A 21,203-nucleotide genomic window follows, 5' to 3' on the forward strand; every position below is an offset into this window, starting at 1 on the left:
CTCTCAGTTATACATAATAGGTGTTCAGTAAATATTTGTTGAATGAGTGAATAAATAAACAGAAGCAAATAGAGACAGAAAATGCCTTTTATTAACTTAAACAACCTTCTACATGAGTCATTGGCCCTGAACTCAGATTTCTATACAGAGTTTATTTCTGTTGGTAGTTTATTTCTATACAAATTGCATCATTAACCATGATGATAAGAGACGAAGGATGAAGGAGAAAGGGCTACTATTTTTTTCAGTATTGATTATGTTCTAAGTACTGCATTAAAGTGCATTATCCACATTCACTCGTTTTCCCCAGCCAACCAGAGAAAACTTAAGAGATTAAAAACCAAGCTTGAGTAACACTAACAAACCGTGTATGGTTTTGATTGACAGTTGTGGCCAATGCTGTCGATGCCCCCCGCCCCTTGGGCCACCTGAGCTCCCAGAGCTCCCCTGGCCTGTACAGTTTCCGAAGGTTGGCAGCTTCCCTGCTCAGGTGCCTGTGTCCCTCATCTCCCACTGAGGACTCCTCTGGCGTTTGGGAGCGTGCTTGCCTGAGAACAAGTGCAACCTGTAAGTGTGGCAAGGTTAGCCCTCCACCAGTAGAGGGTGAGTCCTTGGATAAATGCCCCAGTCTCCAGGTCTTCCAGGGTTGGGGATTCTGAGGTATGTTTTACACAGTTTCTCAGCAGATTTCAGAACTCTTATAATGAGGAGAAGCATTATTTCGTGTTTTTTTAAAAAACACGTTGATATTTATATTCAAGCACCAGGAAATTTGGACTAATATTACCTATAAGGATAAAAGAGCTTTTTGTTTCATGTTGGGAACTTTACTACTGTGAAAAAACTTATCTCCTATGTCGTAGCTCAGATCCCCCAAGAGCAGACCTTGAGACAAGCACTTGGAAGCAGTTGTTTTACTTGGGGAAAGGGAGCACTTTAGAAGGTTGGGTTAGAGGGAGTCAGGAAGAGACTGCAAACATATTCTTTATGCATCACTAATTGTTTTTCATGTTACATGCTTTACTTTGGTAATTTAAAAATATCTATTAAAGAAAACATTTTAAAAAATCTTAAAAATTACTTGCGGGGCTTCCCTGGTGGCGCAGTGGTTGAGAGTCCGTCTGCCAATGCAGGGGACATGGATTCGTGCCCCGGTCCGGGAAGATCCCACATGCCGCGGAGAGGCTGGGCCCGTGAGCCATGGCCGCTGAGCCTGTGCGTCCGGAGCCTGTGCTCCGCAACGGGAGAGGCCACAACAGAGAGAGGCCCGCGTACCGACGGCAAAAAAAAAAAAAAAAAATTACTTGCTAGACATGTCTATGGATGTTCCACCAATATCTCAGACTCATCTCTAGAACCCAGCCAGCATTATCCAAACACATTCTCCTCTCCCTCCCTATTCCAACTTTTCTGGTTGCTTTTTCTTTTCTTTTCTTTTTCTCAAGGCATATCATATCTCTCCTTATAAATTATAAGCTGATTAAGAGTAAGACCCATGTTTTATAGTACATCTTTGAATCTGCCAAAGTACACATCCATAATGCATGAACATAGACTTATAAATATCCAGATTTCTTTCAGTTTATGACATTAGTGATGTTAAAAGTCCAAATCATGCAAGGGCCATTCAAAAATACTGACTGCACACCTGCTGTTGGTCAGGCAGCATATCAGGTGCTGGAGATAGAGTGGTGAAACACGTAACAACACAACATGTGTTCTGCCCTTGTGCTCTAGAGAGGAAGACAAAATGAAAAGGCAAATACATCTGTGATTATAAATTAAAGAGCTATGAAGAGAATGAACAGGGTAGTCTGCAATATGGTGACCTATTTTAAGTGGATGGGCAGGAAAATCATCTCTGAGAAAAAGATCTTTCAACTGAGACTGAAGAAAGAGAGGAATCATGTGAGAAGTCAGAGGTTGTGCCTTCAGGCAGAGGGAACAATATGGGCAAGGGCACAGAGAGTGAAAAAAGCCTTGATGCACTTAAGGAAAGCCAGTGTGATCTGGCAATGTAGTCAGAGGCCAGATCAAAGAGGCCAGTCCTTGGAGGCCATGTTAAGTGTGGTTTGTACTAGAAGAGCATGGGAAACTATTTAAAGGATTTAAGCAGGGACTTCCCTGGTGGTCCAGTAGTAAATAATCCACCTTTAATGCAGGGGATGAGGGTTCGATCCCTGGTCAGGGAATTAAGATCCCACATATCGCAGGGCAACTAAGCCTGCGAGCCAACTACTGAGCTCATGCGCCTCAACTAGAGCCCACGTAAAACTACAGAGGCCATGGGCCCTGGAGCCTCAGCACCACAACTAGAGAGAAGCCCACACACCACAATGAAGAGCCTGCACGCTGCAACAAAAGATCCCCCGTGCCACAACTAAGATGCGACACAGCCAAAATAAATAAATAATAAATAAGTCTTAAAAAAACAAAAAGGGATTTAAGCAAGGGAGTGGCCTGCATGATTTGATTTAGATTTCTAAAAATTCACTTCAGCTTCTATGTAGAAAATCGATGATGTGGGAATGGGGTGAATAGGGAGATCAGGTCTTGGATTACTGAACAGTTCAGATGAGATTACCGTACTTGGAAGAGGGTAGTAGCAGGGCAGAAGAAGCTCTTCAAATGGATGAGCTGGAGATATATTCTGAAGGTCGATCAATAGAACTTAATTACTGATGGATTAGATGTGGGGAATAGAGAGAGAGGGGGGACTCAGAATTACTTTCCAAGTTTCTGGTCTGAACAACCCGGCAGATGGAGTGCTGTTTTGGGGAAAGAAAGATTGAGTGGAGGAACAGTTGAGATTCGGGTCAGAATTCAGTGTTAGACATGTTACATGCGCCATGCCCAGTAGACATCCAAGTAGAGATGTCAGGTAGGCAGTAAAACATGTGGGTCTGGAGCTGAGAAGAGAGGTCCAGGCTGGAGACACAAACTGGGGAATCATGGTGGTATTTAGTGGGATTATTTAGTTGGTATTTAAAGATACAGGATATTGGTTAGAGCTCTTAAGAAGGAGAGAAAGAGAAGGAAAGAGGGCTCAGAATGGAGCCGTAGGCCTTTCCGACACTTGGGGTGGAGGGAAAGAAGCCAGCAAAGGAAACTCGGAGTGGCCAGATAGAAAGAAGGGAAGGGCTCAATAAGTGTCATGAAAACAGAAAACAAGGAGAAATGCTCATTCTTGATAACAGCTGAGAAATTGGGCGAGCCCATATAAGAATCCTCTCTATTGGGGGGGACTTCTCACCAAGGATAGAAATCACTTGTATTTTGTCTTTTATTTGAGACCTTAATGCATCTCCTAGCACACAGTGGGCACTTGAAACATATTAATCAAATGACACATTAATTGAATGACTGAATATTTTGGTTCAGTTGAGAGTGAGTGATTGGCATAAGAAGTTTTAAAAAGTCTTTCTGTTCTCCTTCCTACACGCTCTCCACCCCCCACCTGATTCTCACTCTTGCCTGCAAAAGTAATTGATTGGGAATATAGCAGTATCTTCAGGCTCTGTAATAGCAATGTTAAATACCCTTCATTTCTCCCGACTTAGGAAACATGGACTGTTCTCTAAGCCTTGGAGGAAGAAAACTCGGGGCTACCATAGTGTATGAGATCATAAAGGGTGGCTGTTTCTGCAAATGTAGTGAAATCATAACCATAACGACCATCACAGAAATTAGGTCCTGCCCTATGAAGTGGTCTACTGGCCACTCTCCTCTTAGTTATCCTGTGAAAGAATTGTGTTGAGTGGATTTCACTGTATAAGAGTTTGGTGAAAGGAGGGAAAGAAAGAGGTGGGGGTTCAGATCAGTGGCTCTGACACTGCCAGTGCCTGGAGGGCGTGTGAGGGCTTCCGAAACCCGCAGCTGATCCAGACCAGTCCTCCAACAGCCTCCTTTTAGCTCCAGCATAAAGACTCCTAACCTGGCTTAGGAGGTTCACAGCGTGTCCCTCCCTCCCTACTCAGCCTCATATTGTACGATCCTGTGTGGGAGCCGCTAACTGCTCTAGCCAAACCACCTCTTCTGCTTCCTCTGCCTGGCCCTGCTCGCCCTGTCCCACATCCCTCCTTTCAAAGTGCTTTAGCCTAACAACCCTCCTTGTCCTTCAACTCTAACTGTCCCTAAAGCATCCAGAACTTTCTCTAGTTAGTAATGTTTGTCTACCACTTGACTGAAAATTTTCCTGAAAGCTGGTCCCGCCTTGTCCACCGTGGCATCCTGTGGACCTAGCAAAGTGCCTGCTCAGTGAATATGCTGAGTAAATGAACAAGTATTTTAATTACGTGTCTGCCTTTACAACTTCAGAGGTGCTATTTCAGTATGGTTTTAATGCACATGCGCACACACACACCATTTGATGAATGCTGTTTCTTTCTCTTTTTTTTCATACAGTAATAATTAATAACTGTACCTGCATCTCCTGCAAATACCGGCCTAATTATCTATGGCTGTCTCTGGTTGCTCTAGAAAGAAACCTGAGGCACACCTGGATTAATTAGGACGAGAATCAAACCCGGTTCAGGTGTGTTGTGCTGTGGGCCCCCAGCGCATTTTCAGAGGCTCATTATGGTGTCTGATTCTTGACCTCAGCTGGGTCTAAGCCCTGATGGCAGGTGTATCCGGAGGAACTGAGTGGTTGCTGATGGAAAGGGGGAGCATCAAGAACCAGAGGGAGGAATCCGTTGAAGTGAGGCAAGTCACAGTGCTTCCTTAACCCAGACTCGCCCTTGGACTCGGCAACAACCTAAACTGCCTGCCTGTGCCTTTCAGCTCGAGCCACTGCTCCTCAAGCAAGCAGCCCGGACTTAAGAGGAAGTATGGGGAGGAAGGAAGTGGGCATAGAAGGGTGTAGGGTTCTGAGTCTTGAAGTGATATACCATAACGTCTTTATCGGGCGCCTTCAGGGAGTGCGCTTTGTGTTTAATTTGTGGCTCCCCAGTGGTTGCTTCTGCCCCCCAAATCAGGTATACCGCTTAACTATCAACGAAAGATCAGGACAGTTCCCCGCCGCAGTCCCTCCCGGCGCCCAGGTTTGTGGCCGGCCTTTGGGCCACTCCGGGCAGGCCGAGGAGCCTCTGCGTTCGTAGTGGGGCGCACGCGGGTCGGATTGGGGCCACGCCGCTAACATCTAGGCCTCAATCGCGGATAAAAGGCGAAGCCCCGGACCCCTTCCGGCTCCACTCTTGCAGTCCCGGGAGCCCGGAGTCATCCCATGCTCCGGGACTGGAGGCCCCGGCCTGGACGCGCGTTCTGCGCAGCCAAGGTCCCCTAGCGCCCCCTACAGTCTCACGCGCGGGGAGACGGCATCGGGTCCTGCGCCTCCTCACTGCGCCCGGGACCCCACCCAGCGGCCCGCGCCCCGGGACCACGTGAGCACCGCACCTCCAGACTGCAGAAACGGGGCGTGGGGGCCGGCGGGCGCGCAGCATCCCCGCCACCTCTAATCGCTCCGCCCGCCGCGGCCTGACTTCCCCTCCCTCCCTCCCTCCCTCCCTCTGTCCCTCCCCCCCCCCACCCTCGTTCCGCCCGCCCGCCTGCGCCGGACACGCTGAGCCTCTTCTCTTGGGGCGCTCTTCCCCTTGGCCGACCGTCTCATCCCGCGCAACTTTGGGACGGACAGTGGCCGTTTGGTGTTGAATGTTCCCCTCGGAGAGCGCATGGCTGCGGAAGCGAGGTGCGGGCCGGGCCCCCGAGGGGCCGCCGTATGGGAGGCGGTGATGCTACTGCTGTGCTTGGGAGTCCCTACCGGGCGCCCCTACAACGTGGACACCGAGAGCGCAGTGGTTTACAAGGGCCCCGCCGACACCCTGTTCGGCTACTCGGTGGTGCTGCACAGCCACGGGGCAAACCGATGGTGAGTGGGGTCGGAGGCGGCGCCCTCGGCATCTCAGAGCGGCGAGCGAAAGGCGCCTCAGGGATTCCCTGCCCGGTTCAAACTTTCCTCCCTCCGCGGGAGGCAGGAGGGGAACCCTGCGACGGCCAGCTCGCTAGAGAAGTGCTCGGGAAACTAACTTATCTTGGGGTGGCAGTACCCGGGGTGCGTTCTGGCGCCAGGCCCTGGAGTTTGGGGTGGCGGGTTGGGTGCGCGGAGTGGTGGGCGGAGGAGTCCGTGAAGACCCGGAGTTCAGTGGGCAGCACGGCTCACGTCTGCGCGCACGTGCCCATTGCTCACTTTAGGCTCGTAGTCGGGGCGCCCACGGCCAGCTGGCTCGCCAACACTTCAGTGGTCAATCCTGGGGCGATTTACAGATGCAGGATTGGAAAGAACCCAGAGCGGACGTGCGAACAGCTCCAGCTGGGTGAGTTGGACCTGGGGCCGGGAGCTAGGGACCCACTCCCCCCAACACACGCACACACACACACTTGTGAGCCCCACGGTAGCAGAAGTCCTGGAAAAACTTGTGTTGCCTATTCTAGTTTAAAGCGAATGATTTTCACTGTTAACTCTATGCCATCTTCCCTTCTAAACATAAAAGTGGTCTCCTTTCTGTCAATATTGTTCTCCCTTTTGCTTATGACGATGATTGCAGTACTCTGACCAAACTATGTGGAGAAAAATTTCTTATAAAACCTTCTCCTCACCTCTCCCCTCCGCAACCCTCCCTCCCCCGCAAAGTGTAAAACACATCTTAAAGTCTCTCAGCACGTTAAGGACAGGATCCACCTAAGCCAAGACTTGAGAATTTTATTTGTATCTTTGACCTATCAGCCTTGTTAAAGAACAGGCTAAGGGGTAGATCAGGAATAGCAGTTGGAATTGATCCCATACCCTGTCATTTAGCCCAAGGGCTTTCTGAAAAAGAAAACGATACAGTTTTACTTAGATATGAAATGTAAAAGGAGAGCACAAGAAAAAATTGGCATCTGCACCGTTAATATAATTAAAACGAAGTTTAACATATAATTATTAATTTTTCTTTCCAAAAACTCTGATGTTAAATGGATACCTCTATTTGAAATCATTTCTTAGTGTCTCTTCTTAGATTTGTGACAGCTTGAAAAATGCATTCTGATGGGGGAGAGGAGAAAGTTCATGTTTCAAAGCCAAAAGCAAATTTGCTTTGCATAGACACATGGGGTAAGAAAGGGGAACTAATATCAATTCAGACCCTATCTTGCTTTAAGCATTGTTAGGAACTGCTATATACGTTTCTTGTTTTCCGCAAAACACCGCTGGATCATGGTTGGCATTGTTCTTACTTTACACCTGAGGACTCTATGACTCAGAGAGTTGCAAGGACTTTTTTGAAGTTATTAAGTTAGTGAATGGAAGATGGGACCTCAAGTCAAAGTCAGGTCTGCCTGGGTCCAAAGTCCAAGCGCCTTTCTTTCATGTATGCATCTTCAGTGAAAATAAAATTCAATGACGAGTCCGATATGTTGTCTGCTGAGCTGATGAGTCATCTGTGAATGGTGAATAAAAGGTCATAATTGGTACCTTTTTCCTATTTATCTTTGCTATCAATGGACTTTTGGGATAAGTTAGTTACTGAATCTTTAACACTCCCCTCCCCCCATTTTTGGTTGTAATCTTTGCTTTTTCTCAAACTGGGAAGCGGCTTCCCTTCATTGAGAATGAAGTCAAATAGAGTATGCACATAATGGAAGTTTATTTTTGACTCAGCATCCGTAAGAGTCTAGGAGTTGTCTGCAGTGTGTAGAATAGGCCCCAGCCTCTCATTAGGCATCTTCCATCCCCAAAGGCAGACTAGGAAAGCATAACATATTCACAGACCTATCCATTTGGAATAATTCTGCAAAGTATAATTTTCATTGCATGAGAGACTTGTAGGATGAAGAATTAGGGAGCGGAGCAGACAGTCTTGATCTGCCAGAGGATCTTGACAGGGTCTCAGGAGGGAATGTTTTATTTTTGTTGTCCTGTCATAGTTTCCTGATTCATGACATTATAACTACTGGTATTTAGCTCCTACTTCCTGTCTGGAAGGGCACTGAATCTATTTCTAGATGTCTGTATTTAACTGGAAAGATCCTGTCATAATATTATATAAAATTAAAAATTTAAGATGATAATACCTGTCAAAATTGAAGGAAAACCTACATTGATTGGGCACATGGAGCATAGGGGTTGACTACAGAAATATCCACAGAAAAAGGTGCACGTGGTAGATGTTCAACAAACATGAATTAAGTGAAGATGTACTGGATGGATAAATGAATAAAAGCAAAGTGAAAGTTTGTCATCGACCTGATTGGTGAATAAGAGAATTAATTAGAAATGACAAGCCAAAGGGATATTTTTAACTTTCAAATTTTTGATCAATAAAGAGGTTTCTACTGAGATGAAAGGCAAAAAGGAAGACAAGATTTCTAGTCAGTCAACTGGTTGAAAAACTAATAGCTGTAGTAATAGCTATGAACATTTGCAAAAGAGTTGACTGAAATTACTTCTCATATAACATTTCAAACGATATATCTTCTCTTCCTTATATGAAGAAATTGTGTGTTTCAATTCAGCACAGACTCAGAAGTAACTTGAAGCTGTAAAATAAGGGATTGAGGATAACGACTAGAAAGGAAACACCGAAAATAATACATCGGTAACTAAAGACATTTAAAAATTCTCAGGATTGTGGACTACGTAGTATTCTTTATGAAGAATTTTCAAGGAAAAAATACATACACAATCGTCTATATAAGATGCCTTCAGTTGTTCTGTCTCAAATATGGGTGACTATAACATATGCAAAATGCTTAGCTCAGTACCTGACATACAACTGACATTCAAAAAATATTAGTTTATTTTTTATCTCTATTTTCTACTTAAATCTATGTCTGCATGTTATCTGTTATAGGCAGGTTGAGGTTATAAATACGGACAGTTAATAGATGAAACCAAAAGTTAAATGTGTAAATGAAAAGATAACAGTTGAAACACAATGAAAAATATTTTTTGTTGGCCCAACCAAAAAATCTTTTTAAAAATTTTTTTAACATCTTTATTGGAGTATAATTGCTTTACAATGGTGTGTTAGTTTCTACTTTATAACAAAGTAAATCAGTTATACATATACATAAATCCCCATATCTCCTCCCTCTTGTGTCTACCTCCCTCCCACCCTCCCTATCCCACCCCTCTAGGTGGTCACAAACCACCTAGCTGATCTCCCTGTGCTATGCGGCTACTTCCCACTAGCTATCTGTTTTACGTTTGGTAGTGTATATATGTCCATGCCACTCTCTCACTTTATCACAGCTTCCCCTTCCCCCTCCCCACATCCTCAAGTCCATTCTCTAGTAGGTCTGTGTCTTTATTCCCGTCTTACCCCTAGGTTCTTCATGACATTTTTTTTTTTTTTTTTTTTAGATTTCATGTATATGTGTTAGCATACGGTATTGTCTTTCTCTTTCTGACTTACTTCACTCTGTATGACAGACTCTAGGTCCATCCACCTCACTACAAACAACTCAGTTTCATTTCCTTTTATGGCTGAGTGATATTCCATTGTATATATGTGCCACATCTTCTTTATACATTCATCCGATGATGGACACTTAGGTTGCTTCCATCTCCTGGCTATTGTAAATAGAGCTGCAATGAACATTTTGGTACATGACTCTTTTTGAAGTATGGTTTTCTCAGGGTATATGCCCAGTAGTAGGATTGCTGGGTCATATGGTAGTTCTATTTGTAGTTTTTTAAGGAACCTCCGTACTGTTCTCCATAGTGGCTGTACCAATTCACAATCCCACCAGCAATGCAAGAGTGTTCCCTTTTCTCCACACCCTCTCCAGCATTTATTGTTTCTAGATTTTTTGATGATGGCCATTCTGATCAGTGTGAGATATCTCATTGTAGTTTTTATTTGCATTTCTCTAATGATTAATGATGTTGAGCATTCTTTCATGTGTTTGTTGGCAGTCTGTATATCTTCTTTGGAGAAATGTCTATTTAGGTCTTCTGCCCATTTTTGGATTGGGTTGTATGTTTTTTTGATATTGAGCTGCATGAGCTGCTTGTAAATTTTGGAGATTAATCCTCTGTCAGTTGCTTCATTTGCAAATATTTTCTCCCATTCTGAGGGTTGTCTTTTTGTCTTCTTTATGGTTTCCTTTACTGTGCAAAAGCTTTGCAGTTTCATTAGGTCCCATTTGTTTATTTTTGTTTTTATTTCCATTTCTCTAGGAGGTGGGTCAAAAAGGATCTTGCTGTGATTTATGTCATAGAGTGTTCTGCCTATGTTTTCCTCTAAGAGTTTCATAATGTCTGGCCTTACATTTAGGTCTTTAATCCATTTTGAGTTTATTTTTCTGTATGGTGTTAGGGAGTGTTCTAATCTCATACTTCTACATGTAGCTGTCCAGTTTTCCCAGCACCATATATAGAAGAGGCTGTCCTTTCTCCACTGTACATTCCTGCCTCCTTTATCAAAGATAAGGTGACCACATGTGCGTGGGTTTATCTCTGGGCTTTCTATCCTGTTCCATTGATCTGTATTTCTGTTTTTGTGCCAGTACCATACTGTCTTGATTACTGTAGCTTTGTAGTATAATCTGAAGTCAGGGAGCCTGATTCCTCCAGCTCCATTTTTCTTTCTCAAGATTGCTTTGGCTATTTGGGGTCTTTTGTGTTTCCATACAAATTGTGAAATTTTTTGTTCTAGTTCTGTGAAAAATGCCAGTGGTAGTTTGATAGGTATTGCATTGAATCTGTAGATTGCTTTGTGTAGTAGAGTCATTTTCACAATGTTGATTCTTCCAATCCAAGAACATGGTATATCTCTCCATCTATTTGTATCATCTTTAATTTCTTTCATCAGTGTCTTATAATTTTCTGCATACAGGTCTTTTGTCTCCTTGGGTAGGTTTGTTCCTAGATATTTTATTCTTTTTGTTGCAATGGTAAATGGGAGTGTTTTCATAATTTCACTTTCAGATTTTTCATCATTAGTGTATAGGAATGCCAGAGATTTCTTTTTTTTTTTTTTACATCTTTATTGGAGTATACTTGCTTTACAATGGTGTGTTAGTTTCTGCTTTATAACAAAGTGAATCAGTTATACATATGTTCCCATATCTCTTCCCTCTTGCCTCTCCCTCCCTCCCACCCTCCCTATCCCATCCCTCTAAGTGGTCACAAAGCACAGAACTGATCTCCCTGTGCTATGCGGCTGCTTCCCACTAGCTATCTGTTTTAAGTTTGGTAGTGTATATATGTCCATGTGACTCTCTCGCTTTGTCACAGCTTACCCTTCCCCCTCCCCATATCCTCAAGTCCATTCTCTAGTAGGTCTATGTCTTTATTCCCGTCTTACCCCTAGGTTCTTCATGACATTTTTTTCTTGAATTCCATATATATGTGTCAGCATACAGTATTTGTCTTTCTCTTTCTGACTTACTTCACTCTGTATGACAGACTCTAGGTCTATCCACCTCATTACAAATAGCTCAATTTCGTTTCTTTTTATGGCTGAGTAATATTCCATTGTATATATGTGCCACATCTTCTTTATCCATTCATCTGATGATGGACACTTAGGTTGTTTCCATCTCTGGCCTATTGTAAATAGAGCTGCAATGAACATTCTGGTACATGACTCTTTTTGAATTATGGTTTTCTCAGGGTATGTGCCCAGTAGTGGGATTGCTGGGTCATATGGTAGTTCTATTTGTAGTTTTTTAAGGAACCTCCATACTGTTCTCCATAGTGGCTGTACCAATTCACATTCCCACCAGCAATGCAAGAGTGTTCCCTTTTCTCCACACCCTCTCCAGCATTTATTGTTTCTAGATTTTTTGATGATGGCCATTCTGACCGGTGTGAGATGATATCTCATTGTAGGTTTTTTTTTTTTTTTTTTTTTTTTTGTGGTACGCGGGCCTCTCACTGTTGTGGCCTCTCCTGTTGCGGAGCACAGGTTCCGGACATGCAGTCCCAGCGGCCACGGCTCACAGGCCCAGCTGCTCCGCGGCATGCGGGATTCTCCCGGACCAGGGCACGAACACGCGCCCCCTGCATGAGCAGGCTGACTCCCAACCACTGCGCCACCAGGGAAGCCCTCATTGTAGTTTTGATTTGCATTTCTCTAATGATTAATGATGTTGAGCATTCTTTCATGTGTTTGTTTGCAGTCTGTATATCTTCTTTGGAGAAATGTCTCTTTAGGTCTTCTGCCCATTTTTGGATTGGGTTGTTTGTTTTTTTGTTATTGAGCTACATGAGCTGCTTGTAAATTTTGGAGATTAATCCTCTGTGAGTTGCTTCATTTGCAAATATTTTCTCCCATTCTGAGGGTTGGCTTTTGGTCTTGTTTATGGTTTCCTTTGCTGTGCAAAAGCTTTGCATTAGGTCCCATTTGTTTATTTTTGTTTTTATTTCCATTTCTCTAGGAGGTGGGTCAAAAAGGATCTTGCTGTGATTTATGTCATAGAGTGTTCTGCCTATGTTTTCCTCTAAGAGTTAGGTAGTTTCTGGCCTTACATTTAGGTCTTTAATCCATTTTGAGCTAATTTTTGTGTATGGTGTTAGGGGGTGATCTAATCTCATACTTTTACATGTACCCTCTATGCCTACTTTTTGGAGGGTTTTTATCATAAAAAGGTGCTGAATTTTGTCGAAAGCTTTCTCTGCATCTATTGAGATTACCATATGGTTTTTCTCCTTCTATTTGTTAATATGGTGTATCACACTGATTGCTTTGTGTATATTGAAGAATCCTTGCATTCCTGGAATAAACCCTACTTGATCAGGGTGTATGATCCTCTTAATGTGCTGTTGGAATCTGTTTGCTAGTATTTTGTTGAGGATTTTTGTACCTATGTTCATCAGTGATATTGACCTGTAATTTTCTTTCTTTGTGACATCCTTGTCTGGTTTTGGTATCAAGGTGATGGTGGCCTCGTAGAAGGAATTTGGGAGTGTTCCTCCCTCTGCTATATTTTGGAAGAGTTTGAAAAGGATAGGTGTTAGCTCTTCTCTAAATGTTTGATAGAATTCGCCTGTGAAGCCATCTGGTCCTGGGCTTTTTGTTGTTGGAATATTTTAAATCACAGTTTCAATTTCAGTGCTTGTGATTGGTCTGTTCATACTTTCTATTTCTTCCTGATTCAGTCTTGGCAGGTGTGCCTTTCTAAGAATTTGTCCATTTCTTCCAGGTTGTCCATTTTATTGACATAGAGTTGTTTATAGTAATGTCTCATGATCTTTTGTATTTCTGCAGTGTCAGTTGTTAATTCTCCTTTTTCATTTCTAATTCTATTGATTTGAGTCTTCTCCCTTTTTTTCTTGATGAGTCTGGCTAATGGTTTATCAATTTTGTTTATCTTCTCAAAGAACCAGCTTTTAGTTTTATTGATCTTTACTATTGTTTCCTTCATTTCTTTTTCATTTATTTCTGATCTGATCTTTATGATTTCTTTCCTTCTGCTAACTTTGGGGTTTTTTTTTTGTTCTTCTTTCTCTAATTGCTTTAGGTGCAAGGTTAGGTTGTTTATTCGAGATGTTTCCTGTTTCTTAAGGTAGGATTGTATTGCTATAAACTTCCCTCTTAGAACTGCTTTTGCTGCATCCCATAGGTTTTGGGCCGTCGTGTCTCCATTGTCATTTGTTTCTAAGTATTTTTTGATTTCCTCTTTGATTTCTTCAGTGATCACTTCGCTATTAAGTAGTGTATTGTTTAGCCTCCACGTGTTTGTATTTTTTACAGATCTTTTCCTGTAATTGATATCTAGTCTCATAGCGTTGTGGTCGGAAATGATACTTGATATGATTTTATATTCTTAAATTTACCAAGGATTGATTTGTGACCCTAGATATGATCTATCCTGGTGAATGTTCCATGAGCACTTGAGAAAAATGTGTATCCTGTTGTTTTTGGATGGAATGTCCTATAAATATCAATTAAGTCCATCTTGTTTAATGTATCATTTAAAGCTTGTGTTTCCTTATTTATTTTCATTTTGGATGATCTGTCCATTGGTGAAAGTGGGGTGTTAAAGCCCCCTACTATGAATGTGTTACAGTCGATTTCCCCTTTTATGGCTGTTAGTATTTGCCTTATGTATTGAGGTGCTCCTATGTTGGGTGCATAAATATTTGCAGTTGTTATATCTTCTTCTTGGATCGATCCTTTGATCATTATGTAGTGTCCTTCTTTGTCTCTTCTAATAGTCTTTATTTTAAAGTCTATTTTGTCTGATATGAGAATTGCTACTCCAGCTTTCTTTCGGTTTCCATTTGCATGGAGTATCTTTTTCTATCCCCTTACTTTCAGTCTTTATGTGTCCCTAGGTCTGAAGTGGGTCTCTTGTAGACAGCATATATATGGGTCTTGTTTTTGTATACATTCAGCCAGTCTGTGTCTTTCAGTGGCAGCATTAAACTATTTACATTTAAGGTAATTATCGATATGTATGTTCCTATTACCATTTTCTTAATTGTTTTGGGTTTGTTGTTGTAGGTCTTTTCCTCCTCTTGTGTTTCTTGCCTAGAGAAGTTCCCTTACCATTTGTTGTGAAGCTGGTTTGGTGGTGCTGAACTCTCTCAGCTTTTCCTTGTCTGTAAAGGTTTTAATTTCTCCATCAAATCTGAATGAGATCCTTGCTGGGTAGAGTAATCTTGGTTGTAGGTTTTTCTCCCTCATCACTTTAAATATGTCCTGCCAGTCCCTTCTGGCTTGCAGAGTTTCTGCTGAAAGATCAGCTGTTAACCTTATGGGGATTCCCTTGTGTGTTATTTGTTGTTTTTCCCTTCCTGCTTTTAATATGTTTTCTTGTATTTAATTTTTGTTAGTTTGATTAATATGTGTCTTGGCGTGTTTCTCCTTGGATTTTTCCTGCACGGGACTCTCTGTGCTTCCTGGACTTGATTAACCATTTCCTTTCCCATATTAGGGAAGCTTTCAACTATAACCTCTTCAAATATTTTCTCTGTCACTTTCTTTTTCTCTTCTTCTTCTGGGACCCCTATAATTCAAATGTTGGTGAGTTTAATGTTGTCCCTGAGGTCTCTGAGACTGTCCTCAGTTCTTCTCATTCTTTTTTCTTTATTCTTCTCTGCAGTAGTTATTTCCACTATTTTATCTTCCAGGTCACTTATCCGTTCTTCTGCCTCAGTTATTCTGCTATTGATCCCTTCTAGAGTATTTTTAATTTCATTTATTGTGTTGTTCATCGTTGCTTGTTTGCTCTTTAGTTCTTCTAGGTCCTTGTTAAATGTTTCTTGCATTTTCTCTATTCTGTTTCCAAGATTTTGGTTCATCTTTACTATCTTTATTCTGAATTCTTTTTCAGGTAGACTTCCTATTTCCTCTTCATTTGTTAGGTCTGGTGGGTTTTTTTCTTGCTCCTTCATCTGCTGTGTGTTTTTCTGTCTTCTCATTTTGCTTATCTTACTGTGTTTGGGGTCTCCTTTTTGCAGGCTGCAGGTTCGTAGTTCCCATTGTTTTTGATGTCTGTCCCCAGTGGCTAAGGTTGGTTTAGTGGGTTGTGTAGGCTTCCTGGTGGAGGGGACTATTTCCTGTGTTCTGGTGGATGAGGCTGGATCTTGTCTTTCTGGTGGGCAGGTCCACGTCTGGTGGTGTGTTTTGGCGTGTCTGTGGCCTTATTATGATTTTAGGCAGCCTCTCTGCTAATGGGTGGGTTTGTGTTCCTGTCTTGGTAGTTGTTTGGCATAGGGTGTCCAGCACTGTAGCTTGCTGGTCATTGAGTAAAGCTGAGTGTTGTTGATGAAGATCTCTGGGAGATTTTCACCGATTGATATTACGTGAAGCTGGGAGGTGTCTTGTGGACCAGTGTCCTGAAGTTGGCTCTCCCACCTCAGAAGCACAGCACTGACTCCTGGCTGCAGCACCAAGAGCCTTTCATCCACACAGCTGCTAGTGTTGGAGGGTCTTCTGCAGTGGCGGGGGGTGGCTGTGTCTCACCTTTTGAAGAAGGGGTCTCCATTCTCCTTCATGTGAATTCTGGCAATATTTCCGTGATCAATTTTGTCTCAATTCGGAAAACAATTCTAGAGGTTAGAAGTCCAAAATCAAGGTTTTAGCAGAGTTGGTTTCTTCTGAGGTCTCCCTCCTTGACTTGTAGATAAATGGCTTTCTTTTCCCTGTGTCTTCACATAGACTTCCATCTGTTTCCAAAAAATCTTATAATAACTAAAGATTCATCTATGACTGCCGTGTCATAAAATGTTTTCTTTCATTCATGGCCTAATTTGCTATCAAAGAGATGAAGTTGAGAGATCTCTTAAAATGGTGCCAGTCTCCTACACAATTCAAAGTGCTATCTACATGGACTAGTCTTTAGGTCTCAGAATTTCAGATCAAAGTTTGATTCAGATAGACTCATTCCCTCAGAAGAGGAGTCAATACCCTTCCCCCCACTTCCTAACCCCTCTTCCCTGCAGTGGCTAATGTTGTCCCATACTATGGTATATTCACTGTAGTCATAATCAGAAGTGAGCAGCAAATGCCTGTTTATCTAGAATGTTCAGGGTATGAGATGTCGAGAATCAGATACCCCTTTTAGTGAAGTGAATTGACTGTAGAAGAGGTGCATTTCTTCCTGTGTGCAAACAGGCTTCTTCCACCTTCCTGCCTGCCTAAGAAGTGTGTCTCCCCTCACTTCCTTGGTACTGCTCTCTGTGAACCAGAGGAAGGTAGTCTCCCCATCAGGAGGGTCTGAATCCAAACTTGTTCATGAAGACTCTGTGTCTGGGGAGGCCATAGTGATTTCCACAGGTTCAGTTGCTTTTCCACTCAAGTGCTTTGCATCCTTGCTAAGTTTTTTTTTTTTTTTTTTTTTCCTGTACGCGGGCCTCTCACTGTTGTGGCCTCTCCCGTTACGGAGCATAGGCTCCGGATGCACAGGCTCAGCGGCCATGGCTCATGGGCCCAGCCGCTCCGCGGCATGTGGGATCTTCCCGGACCGGGGCACGAACCCGTGTCCCCTACATCGGCAGGCGGACTCTTAACCACTTTGCCACCAGGGAAGCCCCCTTGCTAAGTTTTTTAAAAGGAAACTTTGATCACAGATGGTTGCTAAATTAAGGCATCACAAATAATGACTTCATTACTGTATTTATCCATGGATTTCCAGTATTTGAACAATTAGAACATAATAAAATACATAAATGGCTACAAAATTATACTAAAAAGATTACCTTTATTTGGTCATTCAAAAGGCATACTAGATCTTTCATTATTTTGAAGTTGCCACTAGTAGCATTATACATGTGTGTTTGGGCGTGCACACGTGCGCGTGCGTGCACGCGCACACACACACACACTTGTCTGGGTAATAGAGGCTAAAATTATACAATTACACTGTCCAGTACAGTAGCCACTAACCACATGTGGCTATTGGGCACATGAAATGTGGCTAGTTTGTAGTGAGAAGTACTATAGGGCAAATTACTTTCTGGCTTTTGAAGACCTAGTACCAAAAAAAAAAGAAAAACATACACACACACATACATATACATAAAATCTCTTTTTTTAGATATGGATCACATGTTGAAATAAATATTTTAAAACTAATATTGATTACATTTTTAAATGAAAATATTTTTGATGTATTAGGTTAAAGAAAATATATTATTAACATCAATTTTACCTATTCCTTTTTACTTTTTAATGTGACTACTGTAAAATTATTTCATAAGTGACTTGTATTATGTTTCTGTCAGACAGCACTGTTCTAGAGAAACATAACTTCCCTATGTAAAATAACACTAACTTTTTAGCAGGTGCCTTCCCAGTGTCTATGCGTAAAATGATTGGAATTTTCACTTTTCTAGACCAATGTTGTATAGTTATTAGACCTTTAAGCTCTCTCCTTGTACCTCTTTTTCTTACTAGAAAGAACAGTCGTTTATTAAGTTAGTCATCATTATTCCCCTTCAGATTTCTTCCTGGAAATTACATTGCCTTAGCCAGCCTCCTGGTTTATATTACGTAACCTACTTGGAGGAGGTTAAATTAATTAGCATTTGTGTCATTAAACTAATGATTACCTCACTCTCACTTCTGCCTGATTTTTAGGAATTATTAGCTTAACAATAAAAAGCAAACCTCTCACTGTTGAAACTTCAAATATGTCCTTGATAACTTTCCTTTTCTTTCTCATTTGTGATACTCTTTAAATTGTAGCTTATGAAGATGATGTTGATACAGACTGGTCATTTTGAAAAATCACCCCTGAACAGAGGTTGTTATGCTAATTATGCACAAAATTAAGACAGAGAGCTTCATGAATAAACCATCATATTACAAGAATTGTTTCCTTATTTCCAGCAATTTCCCAAACTCCATCTCTAAAAGAATGGTTTCCACCTAATTTAAGAGATGAGATTTTCTAAAATGTATTTTATTCTTTGCCTAAAGTTTACTTGACCGCTGGGTGCTGTTTCTACTGACTAAAAAATCTCTTCCTTTGGCAACAGTTCTTGGGCCAGATATGGTAATCCATTGTGCTTGTAGGTCATTTATTGAAGGATGTCAAAGGGCGAGAACCTGGGTGTACAAAAGAAACATGGCCCTTGCCCCAAGGGGTTTACCGTCTATAGGTTAGGTTGTTATAAGAAAGTATGGTGAGAAGATCTAATCTGTTTAGGAGATTAAGGTGATGTCTTCCTAAGGAATTGATGTTCTAGTGGAAAACTGAAAACAACAACAACAAAAAATCAAGAGTTAGCCAGAGGAAGAGCTTATGGGAAAGGGTGCCAGACAGAGCAAACAGTGTATATGAAGACCCTGAGGTCCTTGAGAGGGCAGCATCTTTGGACTGAAAGAAAAATGCATACAGTTGAACTGTGGAGTGTGAAGTGATGATAGGTTGGAGAAGTAAGCAGGGATTATTTGTGTTACAACTTGGTAAGCTCTCTGGAAGCTGAAGAAGCCCTGGCTGTCAGCGTGCTCATGTGTGGTTTCACACTCTTCCTTGGTGTGTGCACAATGCGGTGGAGGCTGGTGCTGGGTGTTGGGCTGGGGGTAGCAGATGCACAGTTGGAGGTGTTGGCTCCAGATGGGCATTGTGGTGCTGAGCAACAGAAGGCAGACCCTGACGCAGGCCCACAAAAACTTACAGGGGCCCCGGCTGTCCATGTGCTCCCCCATGGCTGCACTATTTCCCCTGGGCGTGTGCACTGCAGTGAAGCTTGGTGACGGGCAGAGGGCTGGTGGCACACAGATGCACAGCTGTAGGGCTGAACCCTGAGCCCGGCACAAGGGTGGGGTCAGCCACAAGGGTCTAGGGTGGTATCTTGCACGTGGGCTTTGGTGGGTACAGGGAGGGGCTCAAGTGGCTGGCTTCTTATACTAGGGTAACCACAGAGGCCTGGGATGACTGGTGGTGTGGTTTCTGGGCTTTTCAGTGAGAGAAAAGGGAGTGGGGTGGAACCCAGGCATCAGTTACTAATACCTGTGGGGCAAAAGCTGGCAAGATCTGCAGGGGGTCCACAGTGGCTGTACTGGCCTTTGGCTTAGTGCTGAAATCTGCTATTTTCCTGCAGAGCAGGTCTCCATGAACTGGGCTTTGTAATTATTAAACGAGAGAGATGAAAAAGAACGTTTCAAAATGTTACCCAAGGTTCTGACTTGGGGTGTTGGATAGATGATGGTGCTATGTCCTGTGAGATGTAAAAGTAAATATCTGGAAATCAGTTGGATGTATGGGTCTGGAGGGCGGGAGAGGTCTATAGGGCAGTTCAGAGTTGAAGGTAATTAGCATAGAGATGGTAATCAAAGCCATGGAGATTAATGAGTTTAACCTGGGAACTCTCTAGACTGAATAGATCATCAGGCCCAGGAGAGATCCCAGAGGCTTCCTACAACTTGAGAGGTGGCTAGAACAGTGTTGCTCAACTCTGGCTGCAACCTAGATTCTCTTGCAGAGGTTTAAGAATACCAGTGCTGGTGGCCTCCTCCTAAACTAATAAAATCTCTGGGGGTGGGTCTAGGGTAGGATATTGTGATTTATAATAAGAATATATTGATATATTTGGTCTTCCCTCATTTCTGGCACAGAGATCCTAAAACCCTTGGAGTTTTCTAGAGTGATAAATATATCTTCTGTTATGTCAGTGAGGTGACCTTAGGACCTAAGGATGTGGCTGGTTGCCAGTGGAACCAACCATATGATTAGATGGTTGGAACTTTCATTTCTATCCCCCTGACCTCCAGCAAGAGAAGAGGGGCTGGAGGTTGAGCCAGTTGCCAATGGTCAGTGGTTTAATCAATCATGCCTATGTAATGAAACCTCCATAAAAACCCAAAAGGACAGGGTTGGTGAACACGTGGAGATTTAGGACTAGTGGTGCATTCAGAGAGGACCTGGAAGCTCCCTGCAAGTTCCTCATGCCTTGCCCTATGTGTCTCTTCCATCCGGCTGTTCCTGAATTACCTCCTTTTATAATAAACTGGTAATCTAGTAAGTAAAATGCTTCTTTGAGTTCTGTGAGCCACTCTAGCAAATTATTCAAACCAAAGGAAACTTCAGTAGCTGGTGGACTTGAAATTGGCATCTGAAGTGTGTGCGTGTGGGGGGAGCAGGGGTATGGGAGGAAAGCAGTCTTTTTAAATTTTTCATCTATTTTAATCAGCTATTAAACAGATACACCCGGTGTATTTTTACCTTTCAGGTTTCTTTTAAAAGTTCTATTACCCATTAAGGAAGTTTTGTGTTAATTTATTAAAGTTGCCTAAATTTCCTAATACTGTAGAAGATAGTCACAAATTACTAAATGATAATAAGCTATTTTTTGGTGTTGCTCAGTAATGCACTGTATTTATTTATTTTTCTCTTTGTACCTTTTGACTCCCTTCACCCATTTCTCCCTCCCACCCCTGCCTCTAGCAACTACATATCTGTTCTCTCTCTCTCTATGAGCTTGTTTTTTTCTTCTTTTTTTTAGATTCCACATATAAGAGAGATCATACAGTATTTGTCTTTCTCTATCTGACTTATTTCACTTAGCATAATGTCATCGGGGTTCAGTCATGTTGTTGCAAATGACAAGATTACATTCTTTTTTATGGCTGAATAATATCCCATTGCATATATGTACCACAATTTCTTCATCTGCTCATCCTTCAGTGGACACTTAGGTTGTTTCCCATCTTGGCTATTATAAATAATACTGTAATAAATATGGGGGGTACATAATATTTTTTTGAGTTAGTATTTTCATTTTCTTCTGATAAATACCCAGAAGTGGAATTGTTGGACCATATGGT

General features: G+C 42.3%; 1 protein-coding gene across 1 annotated transcript in view; it reads left to right on the forward strand.

The window, feature by feature from the left end:
- The first annotated feature begins 5,337 nt into the window (after positions 1–5,337).
- ITGA4 (integrin subunit alpha 4) overlaps positions 5,338–21,203 on the forward strand; it is an 86,675-nt gene continuing 70,809 nt past the window's right edge. The window contains exons 1-2 of the mRNA XM_060106911.1: positions 5,338–5,866; positions 6,190–6,311. Coding sequence (XP_059962894.1) covers positions 5,670–5,866; positions 6,190–6,311 — 319 coding nt within the window. The 5' untranslated portion in view covers positions 5,338–5,669. The remainder of the gene's footprint in view (positions 5,867–6,189; positions 6,312–21,203) is intronic.

The sequence above is a fragment of the Mesoplodon densirostris genome, chromosome 8 (genome assembly GCF_025265405.1).
Source record: "Mesoplodon densirostris isolate mMesDen1 chromosome 8, mMesDen1 primary haplotype, whole genome shotgun sequence".
In the NCBI taxonomy this organism is placed as follows: domain Eukaryota; kingdom Metazoa; phylum Chordata; class Mammalia; order Artiodactyla; family Ziphiidae; genus Mesoplodon; species Mesoplodon densirostris.